Source organism: Puntigrus tetrazona, chromosome 3, assembly GCF_018831695.1.
Source record: "Puntigrus tetrazona isolate hp1 chromosome 3, ASM1883169v1, whole genome shotgun sequence".
Classification (NCBI taxonomy): Eukaryota; Metazoa; Chordata; class Actinopteri; order Cypriniformes; family Cyprinidae; genus Puntigrus; species Puntigrus tetrazona.
In genome coordinates this window covers 15,029,391-15,051,362 of record NC_056701.1, presented here as the reverse complement: position 1 = coordinate 15,051,362, position 21,972 = coordinate 15,029,391, and the positions used below count along the sequence as shown (strand labels likewise).

General features: G+C 36.4%; 1 protein-coding gene across 1 annotated transcript; it reads right to left on the bottom strand.

Annotated features, from left to right (window-relative positions):
- Window positions 1–925: 925 nt before the first annotated feature.
- kcnj19a (potassium inwardly rectifying channel subfamily J member 19a) lies at window positions 926–21,540 on the bottom strand. Its single transcript, XM_043235009.1, has 3 exons — window positions 20,301–21,540; window positions 8,091–8,307; window positions 926–3,089 (listed from the first exon to the last, which is right to left on the bottom strand). The coding sequence occupies exons 1-3, from the start codon at window positions 20,967–20,969 to the stop codon at window positions 2,452–2,454; spliced, it is 1,524 nt and encodes a 507-aa protein (XP_043090944.1). The 5' UTR covers window positions 20,970–21,540; the 3' UTR covers window positions 926–2,451.
- Window positions 21,541–21,972: the final 432 nt, after the last annotated feature.

The following is a 21,972-nucleotide window of genomic DNA, read 5'->3' as shown; positions in this document are numbered from 1 at the left end:
GCTTTTCATTCAAGCAGTCGTCGCACGGCCCTGTCCATGGTACGAACCATTTTCTTTCTTTCTTTCGGTTTTTCAGGTCAATATTCCGTATTCTTGACTTATTAATAGTTTTTATTAACATTGGAAAAATAATTATAAGCTTGTCTACTTAGAGTCAGTTTTTTAAGCCATGATTAATGGTAACAACACTTTAATCAATGAGTTTGCTTAGCGAAGAAGTATAAATGTTTTTCAAAAAACAAAATATTGTATCAAACCATCGTAAACAGCAAGGTTATATTCCAAAGAACTTGTTTTAAAGAGGATGTGTTTTAACCATTAATTAACCACTGGCCATTAATAGCACACTATTTTTCTTTCCTTGATCATTCTTCCTTTCAGATCTAAATGTGTTTTGATGGAATTTCATCCATCCCTGTCTGACCCGATGACTCCTCTAATTACTTACTCTGTCAACCAATCACTACACTTTCAATCACCAGTAAGCCCCACAATGATTATCCTCTCAACCAATCACGGCAAAAGCTCTAATGGATCATTTTGAGACAAAATGGGCATTTAATGCGTTTCTTTCTCACCATGGATAATGATTGGGGCATCAAAAGTTCACCCCACGCAGCAAACAAGGTTTGACAGAAAGATTGTTTGAATATGAATATGTCACCCGCCTAATGATTGCATCCTGACATCGTCAGATTTTAATGCATTGACTGAATTTATGAATTCTATTTCCATTTTCTGATGGAAACTGTTTTCCATTAGTTTCCATGTCACAAGAAGCGTGTTGTATCCACTTGATGATTTGTTACTGAATCTCTCTCTTTGCCAGTGTCAAAATCCAATGGTCATTAAACATTTCTACAGATGCATTAATTTTTAATTAAAGTACAAGACTCTACAGACATTATTAATGAACAAGCTGTTTGGACTTGAGCATGTCATGATTAATTCAGCATAATGCATTCTATTTAATGGCAATGTAATGACATTTTGTGCATTAAAGAAAACGTCACAAGAGAGCATTTTATAAAAGACTATTAAATCCTAAACTTTAAAGCTGTATGTACTAGAGATGTATATGTCTTAAAATATTCAACTGAATTCATACATCTCTGATTATTCTGTACCAGAGAGACTACTAAACACACACTATGTTGCAGCTGAATAGAATTTATTCATTTTAACTAGGGATAACAGAAGGTTGTATGATACACAGCTAGAGACGAGAAGTAGGCATGCACATATTGTAATTCTGTATATTTGTGATATTATTAAGTGTGAATGAGACACACTTGGTGACCATATAGTCACAAGTAAACAACTAAAAAATTCAAATCACAGTAATGGAACGTTGTGCTTTCTCATAGAAAGAAAGAAAGAAAAAATGAAAAGAAAGAAGCAAACAACAAAAAGTAATAATAAAAAAAAAAAAATTAAATATTACCTCTCGTGCTTTCTACTAGTTATGTACCTCCACCTAGTTCTCACACTGCAAAACATTATATTTTTAATAAGTATTTCTGTTCTAATTACACCTAAAAATATCTAAAATAATCATTGAAACAATCAAGCATTCTCTGAGAATCAACAATGCAGGAGATGCTTGTTTTCAAAGAAAATGTCTTTAATTTAGGTGTATTTTTCCTTAAAAGTTTGGGATCAGTAACATTTTATGTTCTTGTTTGTCAACCAATGGTGCATTTATTTGAACAAAAATACAGTAAAAACGGTACCACTGTGAAATATTATAACAATTTAAAACAACTGTTTTCTATTTTAATATATTATTTTACTCCTGTTATGATAAAGCTGAATTTTCAGCATCATTACTCCAGCCTTCAGTGTCACATGATCCTTCAGAAATCATTCTAACATACTGATTTGCTGCTCAAGAAACAGTTATTATCAATGTTGAAAACAGTTCTGTTGTGCAGCTCAGTATTTCTGTGGATATACCACAATACTTATTTTTTAGGATTTAGATTAAAAAAGCTCACCAGAACAGTCAGTGCTGAATAAAAGTATTAATTTCTTTAAAAAATTACAAAACAAAAATATTACTGACACCAAACCTTTAATGTTTAAAAGTATATTATGTGTTTCTTCTAAGCAAATGTATCTTGTTCCCAGGATCTTTAGGCATTTAACGTTTTAAAATAAATATTTTGTTTTTAAAATATTTTAGACCCTCTACAGTAAAAGAAGTCAAAAATACTAATTGAAAATACATTATTACATTTTCTCTGCAGTGCAAGCCAATGCAAATATTCATTCATTGTGCAGTCAGAAAGCTAATTCCTGACATGTTGCCATTACTCTACAAGAGTCCTTATTTAGTTCCAAACAAAACAATAATTTAGCTCTAATCTGGACGTAGTTGCCCATGCTCATTGTACATAAACACAGAAAACCGCTCTCAGATTAGGAGAAAGTCTTAAAAGCACTTCTAGGTCAGCGATCTGCATTCATCCTCCTTAATTTGGGAGGCAGGTTGTCCTCTGGACGGCCACCCGGCGTGTGTGGAGGACCGTGGGGGTGTGTGGGGATGGCCGCTGGGGTGGGAGGCAGACTTCTCTGGTGGAGGTCCCCCGTGGACATGGCCATGGGCTGGAAACCCACTTTGAGGGCTTTGAGGTGGAATCGTGCCTCTCCGTCAACCTGCCCAGGGCTGGAGCCGATGCGCTGTAGCTTAAGAGGAAGGTCCCCCGTGCTCGAAGCTTTCTCGGACTGCTGCGAGCTCAAGCGTAGCACCTTCCTCTGCAGATCTTCTCTACCAGACGAGCTCATTTTCTGGAGTTTGCTGGGCAGCTTGCAAGAGGCGCTTCCGGGATGCACCCCTTCCTCCCCTGCTTCCAGGCAGTCAATGGAAAACATTCGCTCCCGGTGCGGAGTGAGCAGTGGGGAGGGGAGCGAGGATTTCTCCTCGTATTCTTTCACGCTGTAAGGTGGCGTGGGAACCTCAAAAGTGCTGTGAAACTGGGAGTAGTCCACCCGAAAGAAGCCCTCTTCCAGAGACATGACGGGCAGGAAGCGGTGGCCCCACAACACCTCATCTTCTGTATACGATGTGCGAGCTTGGCATGTCATACCTGTGGGGAACAGCATACAATGAAGAAGAAAGGTTTATGCTCAAAATGTATTGCAAATAAGGAGGCTTTCATTGTCAGGTTAGCCTGGCCATGAGAAAGATTTACATTGCCCTGTTCCTTCAACTTCCATGAATGTGATTTACAGACACTCAGTACATAATGTGCGTGAGAAGGCCATGCAAGGCAGAGTTTAAGACAATCATAATTCAGCCAGAGGGCCATTCAGTGAGTCATAAACACAGCCTAAGCCATAGCTTTACACGGCCGGGCCATGCTCTTTCGCTTATACCACAGTTGAGAAGACAATAAAATTAAAAACAATCAATAGAGTAATTGCTAAACAACTGCCAACCTATGGAATGCATTGCGTTTTCATTTTCTGCAGAACTGAAATGATTGTTTTCATGGGCACAAACCAGTAAATAAAAAGAGAGATGGAAAATGTATGCTGTCATGCTGAAGTAGCAATCGTGTCGTTACAAACAGAACGGCATTTAGGCTACATGATTATATTACGCAATAGCTCCATTCCTTTGATTTAATTGGCTGCGACTGTCAGTCTGTGTAGTGGTGGGGATATTGCAGTGTCTGTGTTTTTGATGGTTATGTCCATATGCCAGCAGGTGGTTTAGCGTGTCTTGTAAATATGTCATGAACAATGAAATATTCAAGACCAAAGCGAGTCATTAAATAATAATTCAACTCAAATGATTTGACCAAAACACTGATTCATGATCGAGCAAAACTAGTGATTAGAATCATTGAATCATTTACAAAATCAGTTAATTTTAAAACTACAGATTCAATCATGGTTGATGTCGAGTAAGTCATTGAATCATTCACTCAACTGATTTGTTAAAAACTGATTCATGTTTGAACAAGACAAGTGATTATTTGTAATCACTAAATCATTCTTGCAACCAATTAGTTTAAAACACCGTTTCATCACAGAAATAATACAATGATTATGAAGTGAGTTATTGAGTTATTCATCCACTCTACTAATTTGTAAAAAAAAAACTGATTTGTTTAATACACTGGTTATTCAGAATCATTTGCTCAACTGATTTATTTAGAACACTGATTCATTCCTGTACCGAACAAGTAATCATTAGCCACTGGAGTATTCACTCAACATTTTTATAAAAAACACTGGTTCATGTACAGTATGAATGAAGAAAATAAATATAATTGAGACACTGAATCATTCTTTTAAACAATTTGTTGAAACCATTGATCCATTTTTGTTAGTGGATCAAAATACCATCTAGAAACATTGTCTAAAATGTAAGTTACATATTGTTTATTGAACTGTTTAAAAATGTAATATCACATGAGCACAGGTTGCGTCGGTCTAAACATCACAAGTGATATTCAGTTTATCAGCATTCTTGCTGTTGTGATATGAATATCAGACCCAGGATTGCTTTTGCAGTCTTTTAACAAATCGTAAGGGAAAATTTCTACTTTCCTAGATTGAATGCAAACATGACAAAATGCAATAAACTGGCTTTGAGAGCATTACATAAACATCAAATATTTAATAGATAAATATGTAAAGGCAGGGGATATGTAAAAATGTATCAGTGTCTGTGGAGCGTCTGTGTGGGCCTGCTCATGGTTAAATAATTATCATTAAATAGCCTACTAATTATCAGCACCTAATATGAAACATGAACAAGCATCAGTTTTCAAAAATGAAGGATGAAGATCACAACAACTCATTCTCTAAGAGCGTTTCTGCTGGCACTACATCATCCCATGTAATTAAGCCAGTTTATGTGACATTAATCACACTGAAAATCCCATATTTTGCTGCCGGAGAGATCGTGCTGAGCGGGAGCAATGGGGTGGCATGGCTTCATCTAAAGGCTTAAATGATGGATCAATGCTAGAAGAGGTTTTGCAAACGTATCAATGGCTTCACTGCAGTTCAGCTGAAAGTAGCTTTTTAAGCTCTCATTTAAAGCAAGACAAATTTCACAGTCTTCACAGTAAGACTCTTGATTGCGCAACACTCTGTCGGCATACATAATTAGAGTCTGTCTGTCGTATCCTTTGGTCTGATCTATGGTATTGATTAAAGGAAACCTCACGCTTCCCGCTTTCACATATGAGTTTAGTCTATTTGACTAAATTGCACATATATTGCGTTCTTTGTTGTTTCTTATTAGGGTTTGCAAAGAGAAGACGGAAATTAAAATTACAACCGTGAGCTGCAAATGTTCACGCAAAGCCCTTAAAGTGATACAGAGCTGTGGCTTTGTGTCGTACCACAGTGTAAAATGATTCACTTGACATTTCTGTCTGTGTCCAGGGCTTTAGTGGATCAATAAGCACTTATGAGTACATGACAGGCTTCAGCTCTCCATCAGCAGGGTGGTTAACTGTTTCACATCACAACATGACCGTTTGCCCCGACACTGGCCTGACAAGAAATTAATTACTGAATGAAGGAGCAAATGAATAAATTATTAACAAAGAACCTTACTCTAGTGTGTACTGATATGCTTAAATGTGCCTATCACTGCTGTTACACCTGTAATAATGGGCATCACTAACACAGTTGCTATGTAATACCCTTCCTCGCTTTGCCTCCGTCTGACATTATTTCCTGGAGAGAGCGAGAGTTCAAATTGAAAGGCCCCTTGCAAGTTGTTTCATTTTATCAGAGGTAATTTACAATGAAACAATGCATAACACATGAAGCTGAATTCAATTTCCTGTTTTCTTCTGAAAGGTTAGTGTGAAAGAACTAACAAGAATAATTATAGTAATATTATAGTATACATATAGTAATAACTATTAATATATGGTTGCTTACTGATTATTTATTAATTGATTTTCCTTATTAATATTTCCTTTTTTGTGCCTCTTTTATTCATTTCTATATATACATATTCAATTCTATATATACATATACACACATATATATATATATATATATATATATATATATATATATATATATATATATATATATATATATATATATATATATAGAGAGAGAGAGAGAGAGAGAGAGAGAGAGAGAGTTGTGTGTGTTTCTTTAACAAAATAAACTACATACTTTATTTTTGATTGCTGCCCAGACAATACAATTATTTTTGTTTAGTTTAAGCACTAAAATACTAAAAACCTGAAATAAATTCCTCTATAGTAATTAAACAAACAAACAAATAAATAAATAAATAATAAATAAATAATAAAAATATATAAAATAAATATAAATACAAATAAAACTGCTACCAAAATATCACTGTCGCTTACTAGCTCAAGACAGAAGAGCGAGATAATCCTTTCATCCATTTCATTTTATTGTTATATCCCTAACCCTAAATACGGCCACTAGAAATAACAATGCTTAGAAAACACCAATAAAATGGAGATGAGTTAAATTAATAATTTTTTTTAAGGGAGAGATAGAGACAGGAAAGCAAATTCTAATTATATTTCTGTTTATTTGTATATTAAGAAAAATGCTAAAAGATCCGCTGTCGCTTTCTCTTAGTCTCACAACCTCAAAAGAAAATCCTATCCTGTCTTTTTCAGTTCCTTTACTTCCTTGCACTCTGCCTGCATGAAAGACACCAGGAACAGATCGAAATCGAGCAAGGCTTGAAGCTCATACATCAAACTGACAGGCATGTGACTGAAAAAAACAACAACATATTATCCAGAAGGCATCTCTTGATAATGCAATCAGAAAGAGATTACAACCTCATCACCCCTACTGACCTGACTGTACCTACTGCATCCATTCAGACTGAGGGGGTGTGAGGAAGAATACCAAGTATTAAGAGTTTACAAGGAAAAAAGTACAAAGAAAGTGTGAGAAAAGTGATTTTTTCAGTAAGAGCTGATAAATGAAGATGAATGATGACAAATGAACACCCTGCTATTTTTTCCCCAATTAGTAGTTGTGTCATGTTTTCCATTAAAACCTTAATGCCATTAAAAGAAGATCAATTTACTTGAGAAGCAAATATGAATAAGACTTACTTTCAGAGAATACATCTTGAAAAAATTTAATTTTCAGTTACAAATTAATTTTGTTCTTGTAAAAACAGTTAGATTTATGCATAATACAAAAACATATGTGAAAAAACTACTGTAACAACAAGAACTAACAACATAAAACCTTAAAGCAATATAAAATAATTTATTTAAGACTACCATTAAAAAAGTCTTTAAAAAATAAATAAAAAAAAAACTGTGTGGTGGAAAGCATAACATGAATAAATTTGATGAACACTTGTACATAAACAACTGTATTTTGAACATGGAAACTAGTTCAAAAAATACTGCAAAAATAACTGAAAATTTATGCATGTGTTTTAACTTGTGCTAAATGGATAGTTCAACCAAAAATCCTAGGTTTAAACACTCAAGCCTTATGCTTTCTTTCACACAAATCCAATTGAAGTAATATTAAAAATCGTCCTGGCCCTTCTAAGCTCTGTTGTTGCTTAGGTATGTGGGTGTTTCTCTTTAACAGTCCAAAAAATAATAAAGTGAGCACAAATCTAACAAAATGTGCTCCACATGGATCCAGGGGGTGATAAAGGCCTCCTTTATTGAATCCATGCGAGATAATATGTGAGATAAATATCAACATTTGAAACGTAACAACACTTTTCTATCACTAGCGCTGACTGAAGCAACCGGAAGCAGTCCTGACAGATTACGTAAGATGTTGCCGTTGCATGATTAGTGATGAACGCTGAGAGAGACTGAATTAGAAACACAAAACAAGGATTTGTAAAGAAATATGTCGATTTCGAAGCCAAGAGGAGATACATTATTTAACATGTTTTGGACTGTTAAACGGAAACATCTGCCTACTGCAACGACAATTTTTTATATTTATATTAAAATTGAACTCTGATTGGATTCATCTGAAAGAAGAAAATCATACACTACTTTTAATTTTGGGGTGATCTAATCTATTAAGCCAGATTTTGTTTCTAGAGAAGGTTTGGAGTGAAAGATGCTACCCACCCGTTGTCTCTACAATGCCCTCCAAGATGACGACGATCTCAAACTGCTCGTTCATGAGCGAGCGTTGGGACAGGTCGAAGAAAGGGCTCTTGGGATTGATCTCGTGGCAGATGGTGAGGGGAGAGACCAGGAAGAGTTGGTCAGCGCCTGTTCCAAAGCCTACATCCAGTTCACACTGATCCAACGGCAGGAACTCTCCCTCCGGGGTCTGACGGGACTGGTGGGACACAGTGAAGTCATCACATCAAAAACATCAATATCCCAGACAAATTACAGCAGGAACAATCAATCGGAAAAAAGACATCACAAATGATGATGAGAAATATAAGATGGAAATGGAAATAGGAAATTTGAAAGAAGAATGTCAGCGTGTATATTTCCAATTTTCTGCTGTATACAGTGCATGGTAATCAGACCTGAAATAACAGAATATATTGAAACTGGGGGAAATATTCATGCTGTTTAGTGTGTGAGGGAATCTTTAGGCTGTCTGAGAGAGAGTCTTTGTGGCTGGCATGGAGTGAATGGTGAATTCTGACAAGCATGATTGCTCAGAACGGTGAAATAAAACACAGACGGAGCAAAGGAGGAGGCTGGGGTGGGATAAGAAAATGCCTACAAAGCACTGTGTCGTTTCAGCTGCGATTTAAGACGATAAAGAGAGCGTCTGTTCAGAGAGCTAGTGAAATTTAAGACCGGATGATTTACAGGGCGAATTCAAACTGAGGAAAAGAAGAAAACTCCAGTGTGAGGGTTAGGTTTTTTTTAACGCTTGGGGTTTGTGTTTGTATGTGGAAAGGCAGAGGATGAAGCCTCACGCACTAATTCTCTTCTCGAAAATGTTGCTCTGAATACAAAGTAGGGGGGAAGCGGTCTTACGTTCAGCGGATGTCCTCTCACTTGCAAGTCTCCATATCATCCACTCTCAGCGCAGTGGTGTTACTGGAGCTGTTTAGGCTAAGAGCGTCTCCAAAGGGCCCTACAGCTGTAGAACAGCCTCATGGGATGTAAACCAACAACCCTCTATAAATAGGCCCATTACTTAAAACATTGGAGCTCAGTGGGGCATTAAAAAGCTTCCAAATAGAATCATATTCCATGTTAACTACACAAGACAGTCTCTAAATACAGCCAAAGTGCATTAAGAGCTACAAAGGTGAAAAGGGGATAACATAGAACTTGGAACGGTCACTTTATTCATCCTTCTTTCCACTTTAGATTCTAAAATTATAAAAAATTGTATTATTATATTTAAGTCATACCATTCACCTTCATAACAAAATATAATACACATGTTCACCAAGGCTTTTATTTTATTTGATTAAAAACAAACAATAAACATAGTCAAATTGCTAATATTTCTGTCTATTTTAATTTATTTTAATGTTATTTATTACTTTTTTTTACATACAAGTGCATAAAACAAAGGTGAAAGTAATATAAGTTAGATTTTAGAAGCGTCTTTCTCCCCTCTTTTTTGATTAACCCCTGTAGTTTATAATATTTTTAAATTTAAATTTAAATAGATTTTCTTTAAATTTAGCTGTTAAATTTAAGTCATAAAATTCTCTATTTAATCAAAATAGAATACACATGTTCACCAAGGCTGCATTTATTTAATTGAGAAATACAGTAAAAATTGTAAAATAATATTAAAATAATATCATATAAAATCTGCGTTTCTGACATGCTGAAGCCAATATGGTGAGATAAAGATTTATTTATAATCATGTGATGAATCTATCAAGTTGCTAGGTGAGTCTGAACTCTGGTTGCAGGAAAGGCTTGCTGGACAGGGCCTATCACTCCTACATCCAGTGCGCCCAAGCAGAAAAATTTAATAGTGCTCATACAGACACAGTATGACATTTCTCTATCTCTCTCTTACCCCATTATTTTCTCCATCTCACTCTTATTGCTCTTTCTTTCTTTGTCTTGTACTTTCTCTTACAAACACATTCTTGGTCTAGCTACAAAATCAGAGACAGTGAGGGAAATTTCACCACAAGATGACACACAGATGTCTAATTCTCATGACAGTATATGATAGGAGGTGTGTTTTTTGTTTTTATGCCAGAACCACTAGCCATACATTGATCAGATGCATTGCATGGTCAATTGATTTGATTAAGGCTTTAATGTGGAATTGATCCAGTAACCAGTAAGGCTGGTTGATTAATTATATTGATTGCGGCGTGAGAAATGAACAGATCAACAATTAGCAAAAACTACATATTGAGTGTTTATAATTATTTAATTTAAAATGCTAAAAATTTTTTGATGATGTCAGATTTTATTTAACCTCTTTCTACGCATACAGCAGATTCGGCTGTGAACACATTTCCGCCTCAGAATGAGAGATAGAGAATATAAACATACTTTTGAAATCACACCATCCCACTCACCCACACACACACACACACACACACACACACACACACACACACAGATATACAACCTTCACCCACACAGAGGTTCTGGAGCAGCAGCACTAAGTGTCTCCTCAACTCTCTATCAACCCACAAGGAGCACTTCCACCATGAAGTCGCATCACACCAACTACCTATATCCAGTGTATCCCTGCTCACACAAACACACACACACACACACACACACACACACACACACACACAAACGCCCTGCCAAAAATTGACATGCCTACTGCTTCTTATTCAGCAGCCCTCCTGTCTTCCATCCCCCACTATATCAGTTTGGCATTGCCTGGATTGCTTTTGGGGAGTTAATAGCTCTTCCCAAAAAAGTAGTATAGCATTAACTTGGCTATTTTTGGTGGTAGTGTGTCAGTAGCTAAGTTTCTTTAAAATACGGTAGCATATACTGTGAAAACATGAAGCAAAGTAAAGTAAAAACAGAAGTAATGCAGCATTTAATTAGTCCTGGGTGGTGCCATTCATTTTAGACAAAATGCTGTTCTTCTCAACTTTCTATTCATTAAAGAATTCTAAAAAGTATCAGTTTACACAAAAATATTAAGCAGCACAACCGGTTTTAAAATTGATCAAATTAGCGTCTATTTTAATTACATGTTAAAATTGTTCAATATAAATTATTTTAAATTGTAATAATGTTTCACAATATAACTGTTTTATTCTATACTTTAAAGGCATATGTGGTGAGCATGAGAGACCTTATTTTAAAAAAAATAAATTGGAGTGAACATCTGCTTTTCTGTAGCTAAATGTTGCTCAGTTTTTAATATCACTATAAAGTTGTTCACCTTTTTTTGCACTAGAGGAGAATTGCTATGATTATGGAATCATTTTTGTTGAACATTATTTATAATAGTTATTTTGTAGTTATCTACAAGTTAGCCATCGCTATTACTTTGTGTTGTTTTTTATTGTTGGTGTTATTTGTATTTTTTTTTTTTTAAAGGAATAGTTCATGACAGAATGTAAATTTTCATCTTTCATTCATCCTCATTCCAAGCCAGTATGACTTCCTTTCTTTTAAGATACAAAAAAATATATTTTGAAGAAACAAACCAAAATATGTATTGATGTATTGATGTCTCTAAACCTACTCGATAGTGTTAACAAATGCAAAAATAATATAAAAAGGCATTTGTTGATGCAACCGTGCCATTTCTACTTCCTTTTACGCAGATTTGAACTGTTTAGTCAAACCGTAGTTACACAAGATTCGAACCAGAGCTTTTCAACTCCTGAGCTACCGAGTAAATCTCCCGTCTATGAAAACCCATATACATGAACATCAGTTTTCAAATCTCCCAGCATGTTAATATTGTTGTAAAGTCATAATATGATATTCTTCAAGTAAAATTATGCTTAATTAGAAACACTGGTAATTATATAAAATGTGTCAGAGTTTTACTGCCTCTAGGATTTCTTTTGGAAACTGCACTAATGTACTTTTGTGTCATGCTAAAAAATGCACCAATGTACGTTTATACCATGAAACCAGGTAGGATGTGGTTATGGATATGGTCATGCAGAATATGTGCTTTATAAGCACTAATAATATGCATGCTAATGCTCATCTAATTAATATTGAGAATTGGTCCCTATACTAAAGTGTTACTGTAGTTATTTCTCTAACAGTACTCCTGCCTACTAAAACATAATGCCATCTTTGCTATTTTTGGGCTGTTAGAAGGAGGATATTTGGATGATGCCCGGAGCTATCCTCCCAATGTATTTTGAATGCAAGTGCCGGGGCAGAAAGATTATTACAACAACGAGAAACTAAAATATTAGAACATCACCTCCTTTTCAAACAGACCTGTCAGATTTCTTTTGATTGTTGCTCTGATGTTCAGTTTCCTCCTGGCCACCACTGTCGTACACGTGATGTGGGGTTCATTGGGAGGATTGTGTTATTGAGTATGAATGGGATTACACTTTTTTCCAGCAAGCTGTACTGAAGCACAAACATTCTGGTGCTTTCTTCTGCTTCTTAAATCCACTCTAGGCAATGGTATTTTTTACTCCTGTCTCTTTAAATTAAGCTTTAAAAGACAGATTACTGAGTTCAAGAAGCAGGGCGAGCAAATCATACACATGGTCTTTCCCGCAAATTTTAAGAAAATGCTGCTAAATACACGCATTCTCACTAAATCACAGTGGGCAGCGTTGGTAATCTTAAACTGTTTAAAATGAGCAAGTTACTTAATTTGAGTAAGATGTTAAGTGATGTGATGTTTACACGGGTCTGATGAGCTCTAATGCTTACATTAACACTGATTGACATCAAGCTAAAGGCTGTACCCAACTTAATTTTGTATTCGTTGTCCAAGTCACACAGCTAGACAGAGCCGAAGCAATCTTAAAAACGACACCTCTGTGATTGAAGTGAAAAAGCTATTTTTCAAATGGCCATTTGAATGCATCTGAGTGCCTGAACGTTTATCTGAGTTTGTTTATGTGTGCCTTGTAGACTAAAGAGCTGCCAGATCAAACCTGTCATTCTTCTTCATATCCCACAGGATAAGAGGAGGAGAGATAGAACGTAGCGAGTCTTAAAGAAGAGCGAAAACAGGAGGAGGTGGATCGAAATCTCTTTCCTCTGCAGCAGGTACCAGCAGCCATCCGTTTGACTCAGTCATGTGCATGGGTGAATAAAAGCTGGGATTTCACTGCTTTGCTTTCCTCTGACTCACAGTGGCTTTGACAGAAGAGCTGTGGGGAGGGGAGGGGAGGATGCTCACAAATAAATGGGACTTCACACTTAACAGGGTGCTACTATAACCAAAATTAAACTATAAGATAGAAATGTAAGATGTAATCGGTCTACCAGTGTAATCAGAATAAAATAGGATTCAGCTGAGTAACACATCACTTCTACCCAGTCACATTCTATTCTATCTATCTATCTATCTATCTATCTATCTATCTATCTATCTATCTATCTGATATATTCCATTGAACTCTACAGAATGACATTATATTTATTTCTTTTTTATGCAATGCAGTAAAATGATTTGATCAATATTTAATCACACTACTTTAACCCATTAAATCAATTCAACAAAATTCCAATTTCAGTTTTTTTTAAATTGCAATACATGATTCAGGTCAGATTAATATATTTTAATTAACTTCCCAGATCCCATTTAAATATACTTCAAAATTTAAGACAGAACCTGGACTTAAGTTTAGTAGTTGAAGTAAATGGTTAATTTACACTTATGTTAATTGTTATATCAATTCTATAGAACCCTTTAGAAGAGTGCACAGTTCATTGAGTCAGAATCTCACAGAATCTATTCAGTGTTAGCAGAACTGAATTGTTACTGAGTAATTCAAACTGGCTTGCATTTTTTTCTCTCTCCCTTCTATTTCTTCTTCTCTGTGGAATTAGCCAGTAAAATGCATGCATTCATGCATTATACAGACAATGCAATGTGCACCTCTTAGTGGGTATCTTATACTGCTGAGGGCCATACACGTATAACCCCTGCGTGTGTCCGTAACAAACTCATCCATCTGTATCACTGCTGGGTCACATGTCCCCAACGCCTGTCAGTGACAAGACAAATAACATGCTGTCCACCTCACATTTCATGCATCACTGCTAGCCCTGCAACACACACACACACACACCAAAGCATTCATATTCATACAAAGGCATAAATAGCTCCCAGCATGCCCTGTCCTATGAACATACACTCAATCGGTTTGAGGTTATGTACATGAACCTTATAAGTAATTCTAAACCTTTTCATTCTTGTCAAATATACTGCCAAGCATTAACACACATCAGCACACAAAGACCTTTACACACTACACACCCACACAGTCAACCTGAGTCAAAGCCTGTCTCCTGTAATCGAATTATCAGCAATTAACTCATTCATCACAGCGCACATGTGACTGTTTCCACAAGAGCAAACATCTGTTCTCGCTGTAAGACACGCTAAATGAGATCAAACAGATCCAGCTGAAGTGCAGTGGGAGCGGGCTTCTCCTCAGCTTTTATGAGGTTGCTTGCACAATTAGCGCTTTGTTGTCATCACGATCAATGTGTGTGTGTTTAGACAGAAATATTCAGTCATACAATGTACATGGGTTTCCTCTCTGGGTAATGACATCACCCAATAAGAAAATCTTCCAGTGGCTGCGGTGTAATAATAAGGGGTTTGTATGCTTAAATCCTGTTGGGATGTCATAGCATTTCTTGTTGCAGCCTTTTGTAAGCTCTTTCGGTGGCTGTGGTCTACTAAAAGAGTCAAATACTTTTAGGTCTTTAGGAAGTTTTTAGTTGTCTACAGGCATCTTCCCATTATTTTGACCCACTCTTATGGCTAAGAAAATGGCTAGCAAAGTCATAGATCGCTTCTTTTGTTGCCCTTTGACTGAAAGTTACAACCAAAATTGACACAATATCAGAATTTTATTTTCTGAACTGATTCTTCTGAGTTGTGTTGCAGTAAAAAGAGCCAGTAGCTCACCGAGTGCAACCATTTCACATCATTAACACAAAATGTACTGTGCAAATAAAATAATGGCGCCCCCCATAGTCCAGAAACAGTTGTCTTTTTTTGTAAATAACGTACACCTTTCATTGGTTTCTATTACAGATTTCAGTAAGATATATAATTTACATTATATTAAGCTATAAATGTCTTAACACCGGGGGATTTGTTTAAGAAATAATAAATAAATAATATGTTAATGCTCTATTCTATTCTATTTTATCCTAATCTATCATTCTTAGGTGTCCTCTCCTCTATTCTATTGTATTTAAATATTTTAATCTATTTTTAATAATTATTTAATTAGTCTATTCCATAGTTTTCTGTACATATTGCTGTACACTCCAATATTTTATTCTATTCTATTTCTATTCATATTGTGGTACTCTCATGCGTCCAATATTCTAGTCTTGTTCTATTCATATTGTGGTGCTCTTATGTTCTCTAATCTTGCTCATGTTTCTCAACTCAACCCAGAACCTCACTCAAGATGAAGAGATATCCATTGTTCCTTATTTCTACCATGTTGCATTAGAATGCTCTTGTGTCTCAATTCTATCTCTGTCTCCCACTCTTTCCCAACTTATGCCTTGTATTTTTCTCTTTTTTTGTCCCTTATGATAACGATCTTTGTCTCCTTTCATCTTTCTGCTCTTTTCATCTGTCCTTTTTTTCTCTTCTCTCTACCCTCTCTTTGTATTCTCCGTTCATCAATTCACAAACAATAGAGACAGTGACTCAGAACTGGAATTAGGTGAGAGGAAGGTTATAGATACCACTTCATTCATTTAAAACCGAAGATACAATAAAAATATGAAGAACATTTATATTTCAATGCTTCTGTCAAATTAGAGGATATGGAAAGAACAATAAGCAATAGAACATGCAAAAAGTTTTACAGGGATAGGTAATTCTGTCATTCTTTTACATCAAATATAGCTTAACGTTTACATGAGAGTGTTTTTTGGTTGATTTAAAAGAGAATTTGAAGGTTAGTGCAATGTCTCTATGTTTGCATGTTAGAGAGAACATAAGATGAACGTTGAGAGTGTCCGTCTGGTGTGATCGTCTCTAGTGTATTATTTGCATCTATTTGCAGTGAATGATGTACAAGTACAGTACGCACACACACACACACACACACACACATATGTCTTGGATCCACTGTAAACCTTCATGATCAATTTTAACATTTAAGTATGCCCCTTTAAAAGTGCATCTCACAGTTGAAATTATAAATGCATGATCAATAATATCAAAGCACAACTGAAATGTTTCTGCTTTGTTTATCCGGCATGATGAGACATGATCTGACAAAAGGTGACTGGGAATGACTGAGACTGTGTGTGAGTGTGTGTGGGCGCCTGAATCTAAATGGACTGGATATGCCGGCTTTAACAAAAAAATTGGCAGGATGGAAAGAGAGAGAGAGAGAGTAGAGCGAAAGGGAGAGCTGGTTTGTATGTGATTAAAACAAAGAAAGCAATGCCAGCTTAGATAGGTACATGTTAAGTGCTTTTGTGTGTCAAGTAGCCTCCTTCAACACTTGTATTTTTTTTATTATTGTTTATAAAAAAGAAGAAAGAAAGAAAAAAAAACTTATTGTATCGATAGTTTTCATGCGACATCTTCACACTCTTTGCCCTCCTGGAGGGCAAAACAAAGCTTTACTCCTTATTTTTTATGTAGTTTGCATGAACTAGTAATGTAGTAAAACACAGATATTAAAATGTGAAATTCAGTAAACACCTTAGGGATGATGTATGTTTTGTACAGGCAAGCGGATGAAGCTAGAATATAAATGCAACATGCATGTTTTACGTTAAGTTGTTTCCCATAAAAAAAACATAAGGAAAACACTGAACCAATAAGCGGATCACTTCAGCAGATCCTTACCAGCAGATTCAACTTTAAACACTTAATGTCTTACAAAGAATACAGATGTCACTTTCTGCCGTTTGAGTTTTCTTTCTGTAAACAAATTGAGAATTGAGAATATCACAAAAATGGACCGAATCTAAACATAAATAGGCTACATTACCTGTTGCACTGTATTTTCCCCTTGTTTATCTGTTAACTGAATCAAATATATTTCAATAATTTATGCAATTTATATGTACATGAACTGCAAGTCATATATAACATGATGTAATATAATATTTCGTATTTTCACATCTAAGTGGAAAAAAATTAGTTTGTACTACTATCTGTTCAAAGTAAATGAAAAGAAACCGAGCCTACTTTTTATTGTAGCCTATTTTATTTTTATCGAGGTACGAAACAAAACGGGACAGCTGTGTATCGTGACACCCTAATATATAAATATATATATATATATATATATATATATATATATATATATATATATATATATATATATATATTATATATTGTATATATATGTTCTGTAACCACTTATGTTCTACATTTTCTGACACCTATGGTATTCGTATTCCACATCTTTGGTTCTCTGGCTGTGGGTTCTTTAAAGATAAAAGACTCTTGGCTGCTTAAATAGTCCTGAAGCACAAGGAAAAAAATACTGATAAGAAAAGATGTAGGGTTACGTGAGAGAGAGAGAGAGATTTCTTCTTTCTAATTTATGATCACATTTCATCGCTCTCTTCCTTTTATTGAGTCAGTTTTCTGCTTCTTTATTTTCCCTCCTTTTACTTCCAATAAATCCAATTCTCTTTCTCTCACTGTCTATTTTGTTTGTGTTCCCTGATGCCTTCCCAACCTCACACCCTTCTGGTAAACCTTTCACCATCTCTCACTAACTTACTCTGCTCTCCCTGTTTATATTTCATTGTTCTTCTTCTTCCCTCATCTAGAGAAAAACTTCAGCATAGCTTAAACTGACAGTGTGCTTCATTAAAAGTCAGACGCCATTGACCAAAGACTCTTAATCAATCACAGCATTCACTTGGCACTAGATAATTAGTGTGAGCTCTGCGAAAGATTTTTGTAGTCGGCCTGAAAGGTCATCCATCCGTATCTTTTAAGAATATTCACCGGCTCTGACTCTATAATTGTTCTGCAGGCCGAGATCAGTTATTTTAACATTATTATAAGGGATAGCTTCAGATAATCACACAATTTCAAAGTATATGGGCCATAAAAGTTCAGTTCTACAACACTGACCTCTTTGTTCACTTTATCAGCGGCCTTTGGCTGACAGTCCTATTCATCAATTACTAGGAGGAAGTCCTATTGTGTGAATGTGTCATCCTTGTGTCAGCTTTCCATGCCTTATTCATTTCATTTTAAGCCTTTCCGTTGACCGAGCTGATATGAAACAGCAGACAGACAGTAGCACACAGTAGCATCAAAGCTCAGTGTAAGAATGCATAGTATGTTTCTACTAGAGCTGTTATGTAAGCATCTTCATCTAGAAAAAAAGCTTTCATTGACGAGCGATTCCTCTCCCTCTCGGAATACATTGCGTACATCTCTAGCTGTGCTCTCACGTGCACATCTGGAAATCATTCTGCTAAATTTTCTAAGGCTCTGAAAGTTATTGCCCGAGGCTGTAAGCCACAAAAAAATCCTCCTTCACAAGTGTGCAAATGCAAATTTCTCCGGCATCTCTCTGGCTGTGACCTCAGCTCTCGCAGGAGTCTTAGAGAGGCTTATGAGCTCAAAACCTAGAGACATTGTCTTTTCTCTTTGCATTTTGGAACGAACCCTCTAAAACCGAGAGAAATGTCACTGACGTGGAACCACCTTCCAATTAGCGAGCAGGTCGGTTTAAATGTCACTGGTTACGAGTGACAGATGTTGGACATAGTTAGCCGTCTGTAAAACTCTCTTATCTGAGCCTTTTGTAACTGGAGTCTCATCTTGTTGAACTGTGACGGTGGCTGTCCATGTCGAGATTACAATAATAAAACTTCAAGCTTTTTCATTTACCCGGTAATCAGTTGTGAAAGAGGTACTCGCGCGCCTCAAATTCTCCGCTGTACTGACTTTCTGCTAAATCACTTTTCACCGGTCCCTTGATTGTCACTTTTTTGCAAAAATCTTTGCTCGATATGCTTTCTGTGAAAGACGACAGTGCACTTCTGAGGACAAATTCAGATCTTATGACTGCCATTCCAGAGAAACTCAATATCAAAAGTTATTAATATTCACACTGGCATACATACAACTGCATCAAAAAATCATGCCACTCTTTTAAAACGTATTAAACTTTCTGTGAGTAACAGATAAGACTAGTTATTCCTACACAATATTGATTTCAGCAATGCAAAACATGATTAAAATATTTGTTAGCAGCCTCTTCTTTTCCTGGTAAAAAAAAAGCAAATAGTAACTTCCCGATATTATAATTACTTATTCTGATATTTCTGAAATTGTAAGTTTTACACAATATGAAAAACATATTGTCAGCTTTGCTATCTTACAGCTGCACGTCGCGTTTATGGTCTATGCTGCCCCATCACTTAACCATGCCAACTATTTTTCATAGACACACTTTGCTATAATGAAACAACACTAAAGTTCACTAAATTTCTGACAGTCAAAAGGGATTCTCTTGCCTACATCACATAACATATTTAAACACAGAAAGCTCTTAAAAAAATCAAACAGACCATTTTGTTTGAATAAATCAAACTTAATGATACAACACTCTAAAGCTAAAATAAAAACAACAAAAATAAATGCGCTGCGCCATAACCTGTTTACGCACATATACTGACAACAACAACAATATATTAATTATGTGAATAGTGGGATTAATAACTAGAAGTCATTTGAATATTGCATCTTGTCACAAAACCCTAAAAAACTGTGAATGAATTAATGAATGAATGGGAAGGAACAGTTCTTAAACAGTTTGGTGATTTAAAGCAACAAGCAACCATACCAATTAGTAAAAAAATTCATATGTAACTAATGTGTTACTAATAAAAAAAATTATGCATGCTGTCTTTATATTAAGTGACCACAGCATTGGTTGGTAACATTGTCAGAGTAAATTTTGGCATGTTTGTATGCTGGAAATGACATTATAGGGTATAGCCAATTGAATAAGTTGGAACTGTAATAATATGCAGTCACCTCAATACAATCCCATCATGTTCAGTAAAAAGCTTTTAATGTAAATGTACTATTTTGCAGTCAAAGAAAATGATCATATTTAAAATAACCGGTGTCTTTCTTACAAATGGCTTCTTTGTGGCTGCGCCGCAGCAATAATTAGATCAACTAAAGGCCAAGCAGGGCTGTAGGTGTGCGGTGTGTGTTTTCACCTTTATGAGTTTACACCTGATTTGCGCGGACACCATATGGCTGTTCCTCAGATTGCCCACGCGGAACATTAAGCAGAGTTTTCCGTCTCGCTGTGAGATCACCGCGTCCTGACTGAACATGAGCGTCTCCGCGCGCTTCTTGGGCTGGGACATCTTAATGAACATACAGCCGATGAGAAACGCGTCTACTATGGAGCCCAGCAGAGACTGGAACAGAAACAGGATGATGCCCTCGGGGCACTTCTCGGTTATGTAGCGGTAACCGTACCCAATGGTGGCCTCGGTTTCAATGAAAAACAGGAACGCCGACGGGAAGTTGTAAACATTGGCGACGCACGGAGTGTACGAAGCGTCGTGGCCGTGATTCAAGTCCCCTCTTATATACGCGATGATCCACCACATCGAGGCCATGACCAGCCAGGCGATGGTGTAGGTGAGGATGAAAATGAGAAGGTTCCAGCGCCACTTCAAGTCCACCAGCGTGGTGAACAGGTCGGATAAATAGCGGCTGGTCTCTCCGCCGAGGTTCCCGTGCTGGACGTTGCAGCGTCCGTTCTTCTCCACGAAGCGCTGGCGCTTCTTCTTGACCGGGGCGCTCGGGAAAGTCGCGCCTCTGTTCGTGTTCACCACCTGGTAGTCCTCTCCGAATTTACGCCTTAGCGCTGCCATAACTTCAGCACATTTGGGAGTTTATTATCTGGAAAAAAAAATACAAAAAAAAGAAACTTACTTTCTCTGTAGCATGGCTTCGGTGCCTTTCCACTTTCAAAAGTAGACGAAAAAAGGTCGCGAGGCAGGCAAAGGTCTCTCTGCCAACTTTTGTTTCTCTCTCTTGTGAATCTGGACTGTAAATGCGGTCAGAGAGAAGCGTGGCTGCTGTAATGTCAGTTTACTGTAGCGTCTCTGTACTAGTCTCTCTTCTTCTCTGGATGTCCGTGTGAAATGCACGGGTTGTGTTCTCTGTGCTTCTCTGCACATGATATGGCATGAACAGGAGAATAAGAGAGAGAAGAGAGAGTGGGTGGGAGGAGGGGGGCTTGGGTGAGCCAAATACTATTTTCTACACTGGAAAAGATGCTTATGTGTGTGTGTGTGTGTGTGTGTGTGTGTTCCCCGGTATTGGGAAGAAGATTGGATTTCCAGTCCGATGTTGAAATCAATACGCTACTTAGTCGAGGAGGCTGCACTGGTGCCCTGTTAAAGTGGACACATTATTTTGTATTGTCATGTTAGCGTTAATACAGACAAAAATGTAAAAGTTTTTTTTTTTTTTTTTTTGTGATTAAAGCCAAAAATGAAATCATAATTTCCCTTCAAAAGCAAACGCTGTTCCTCCGTCAAATGATCGCAGTAACAGCGCCATCTGCTGGCCGAGGTGCGTGAGGACACGATACACTGACAGACTCGTTCATTCAGGTCATACGACATTCAGTCAAAGTCAAAACAAATAATCTAGAGGTCACGAGTCTCAATAAAAGAAAATAACAAATCAAATCAAAATGAAAATATTCTGTTTCTAATAAATGACTATGTAACGTAAAAGAAATGGTAAACAAAATGTATTAGTTTTATTAATTAATAGTATTTTGCATTTATTTTTATTCTTATTAGAAATGCATATACTAATACATTTATATATATAAGTAGCTTAGCTCTCTGAACAGTGGAGACA

Coding starts and splice junctions, on each gene's coding strand:
- kcnj19a (XM_043235009.1), bottom strand. CDS start 20,969: ATGGCAGCGCTAAGGCGTAAATTCGGAGAGGACTACCAGGTGGTGAAC. Junction 8,308..20,300: donor TCAGGTGTAAACTCATAAAG/GTGAAAACACAC, acceptor GTGTCCCACCAG/TCCCGTCAGACCCCGGAGGG. Junction 3,090..8,090: donor GGGCATTGTAGAGACAACGG/GTGGGTAGCATC, acceptor TGTTCCCCACAG/GTATGACATGCCAAGCTCGC.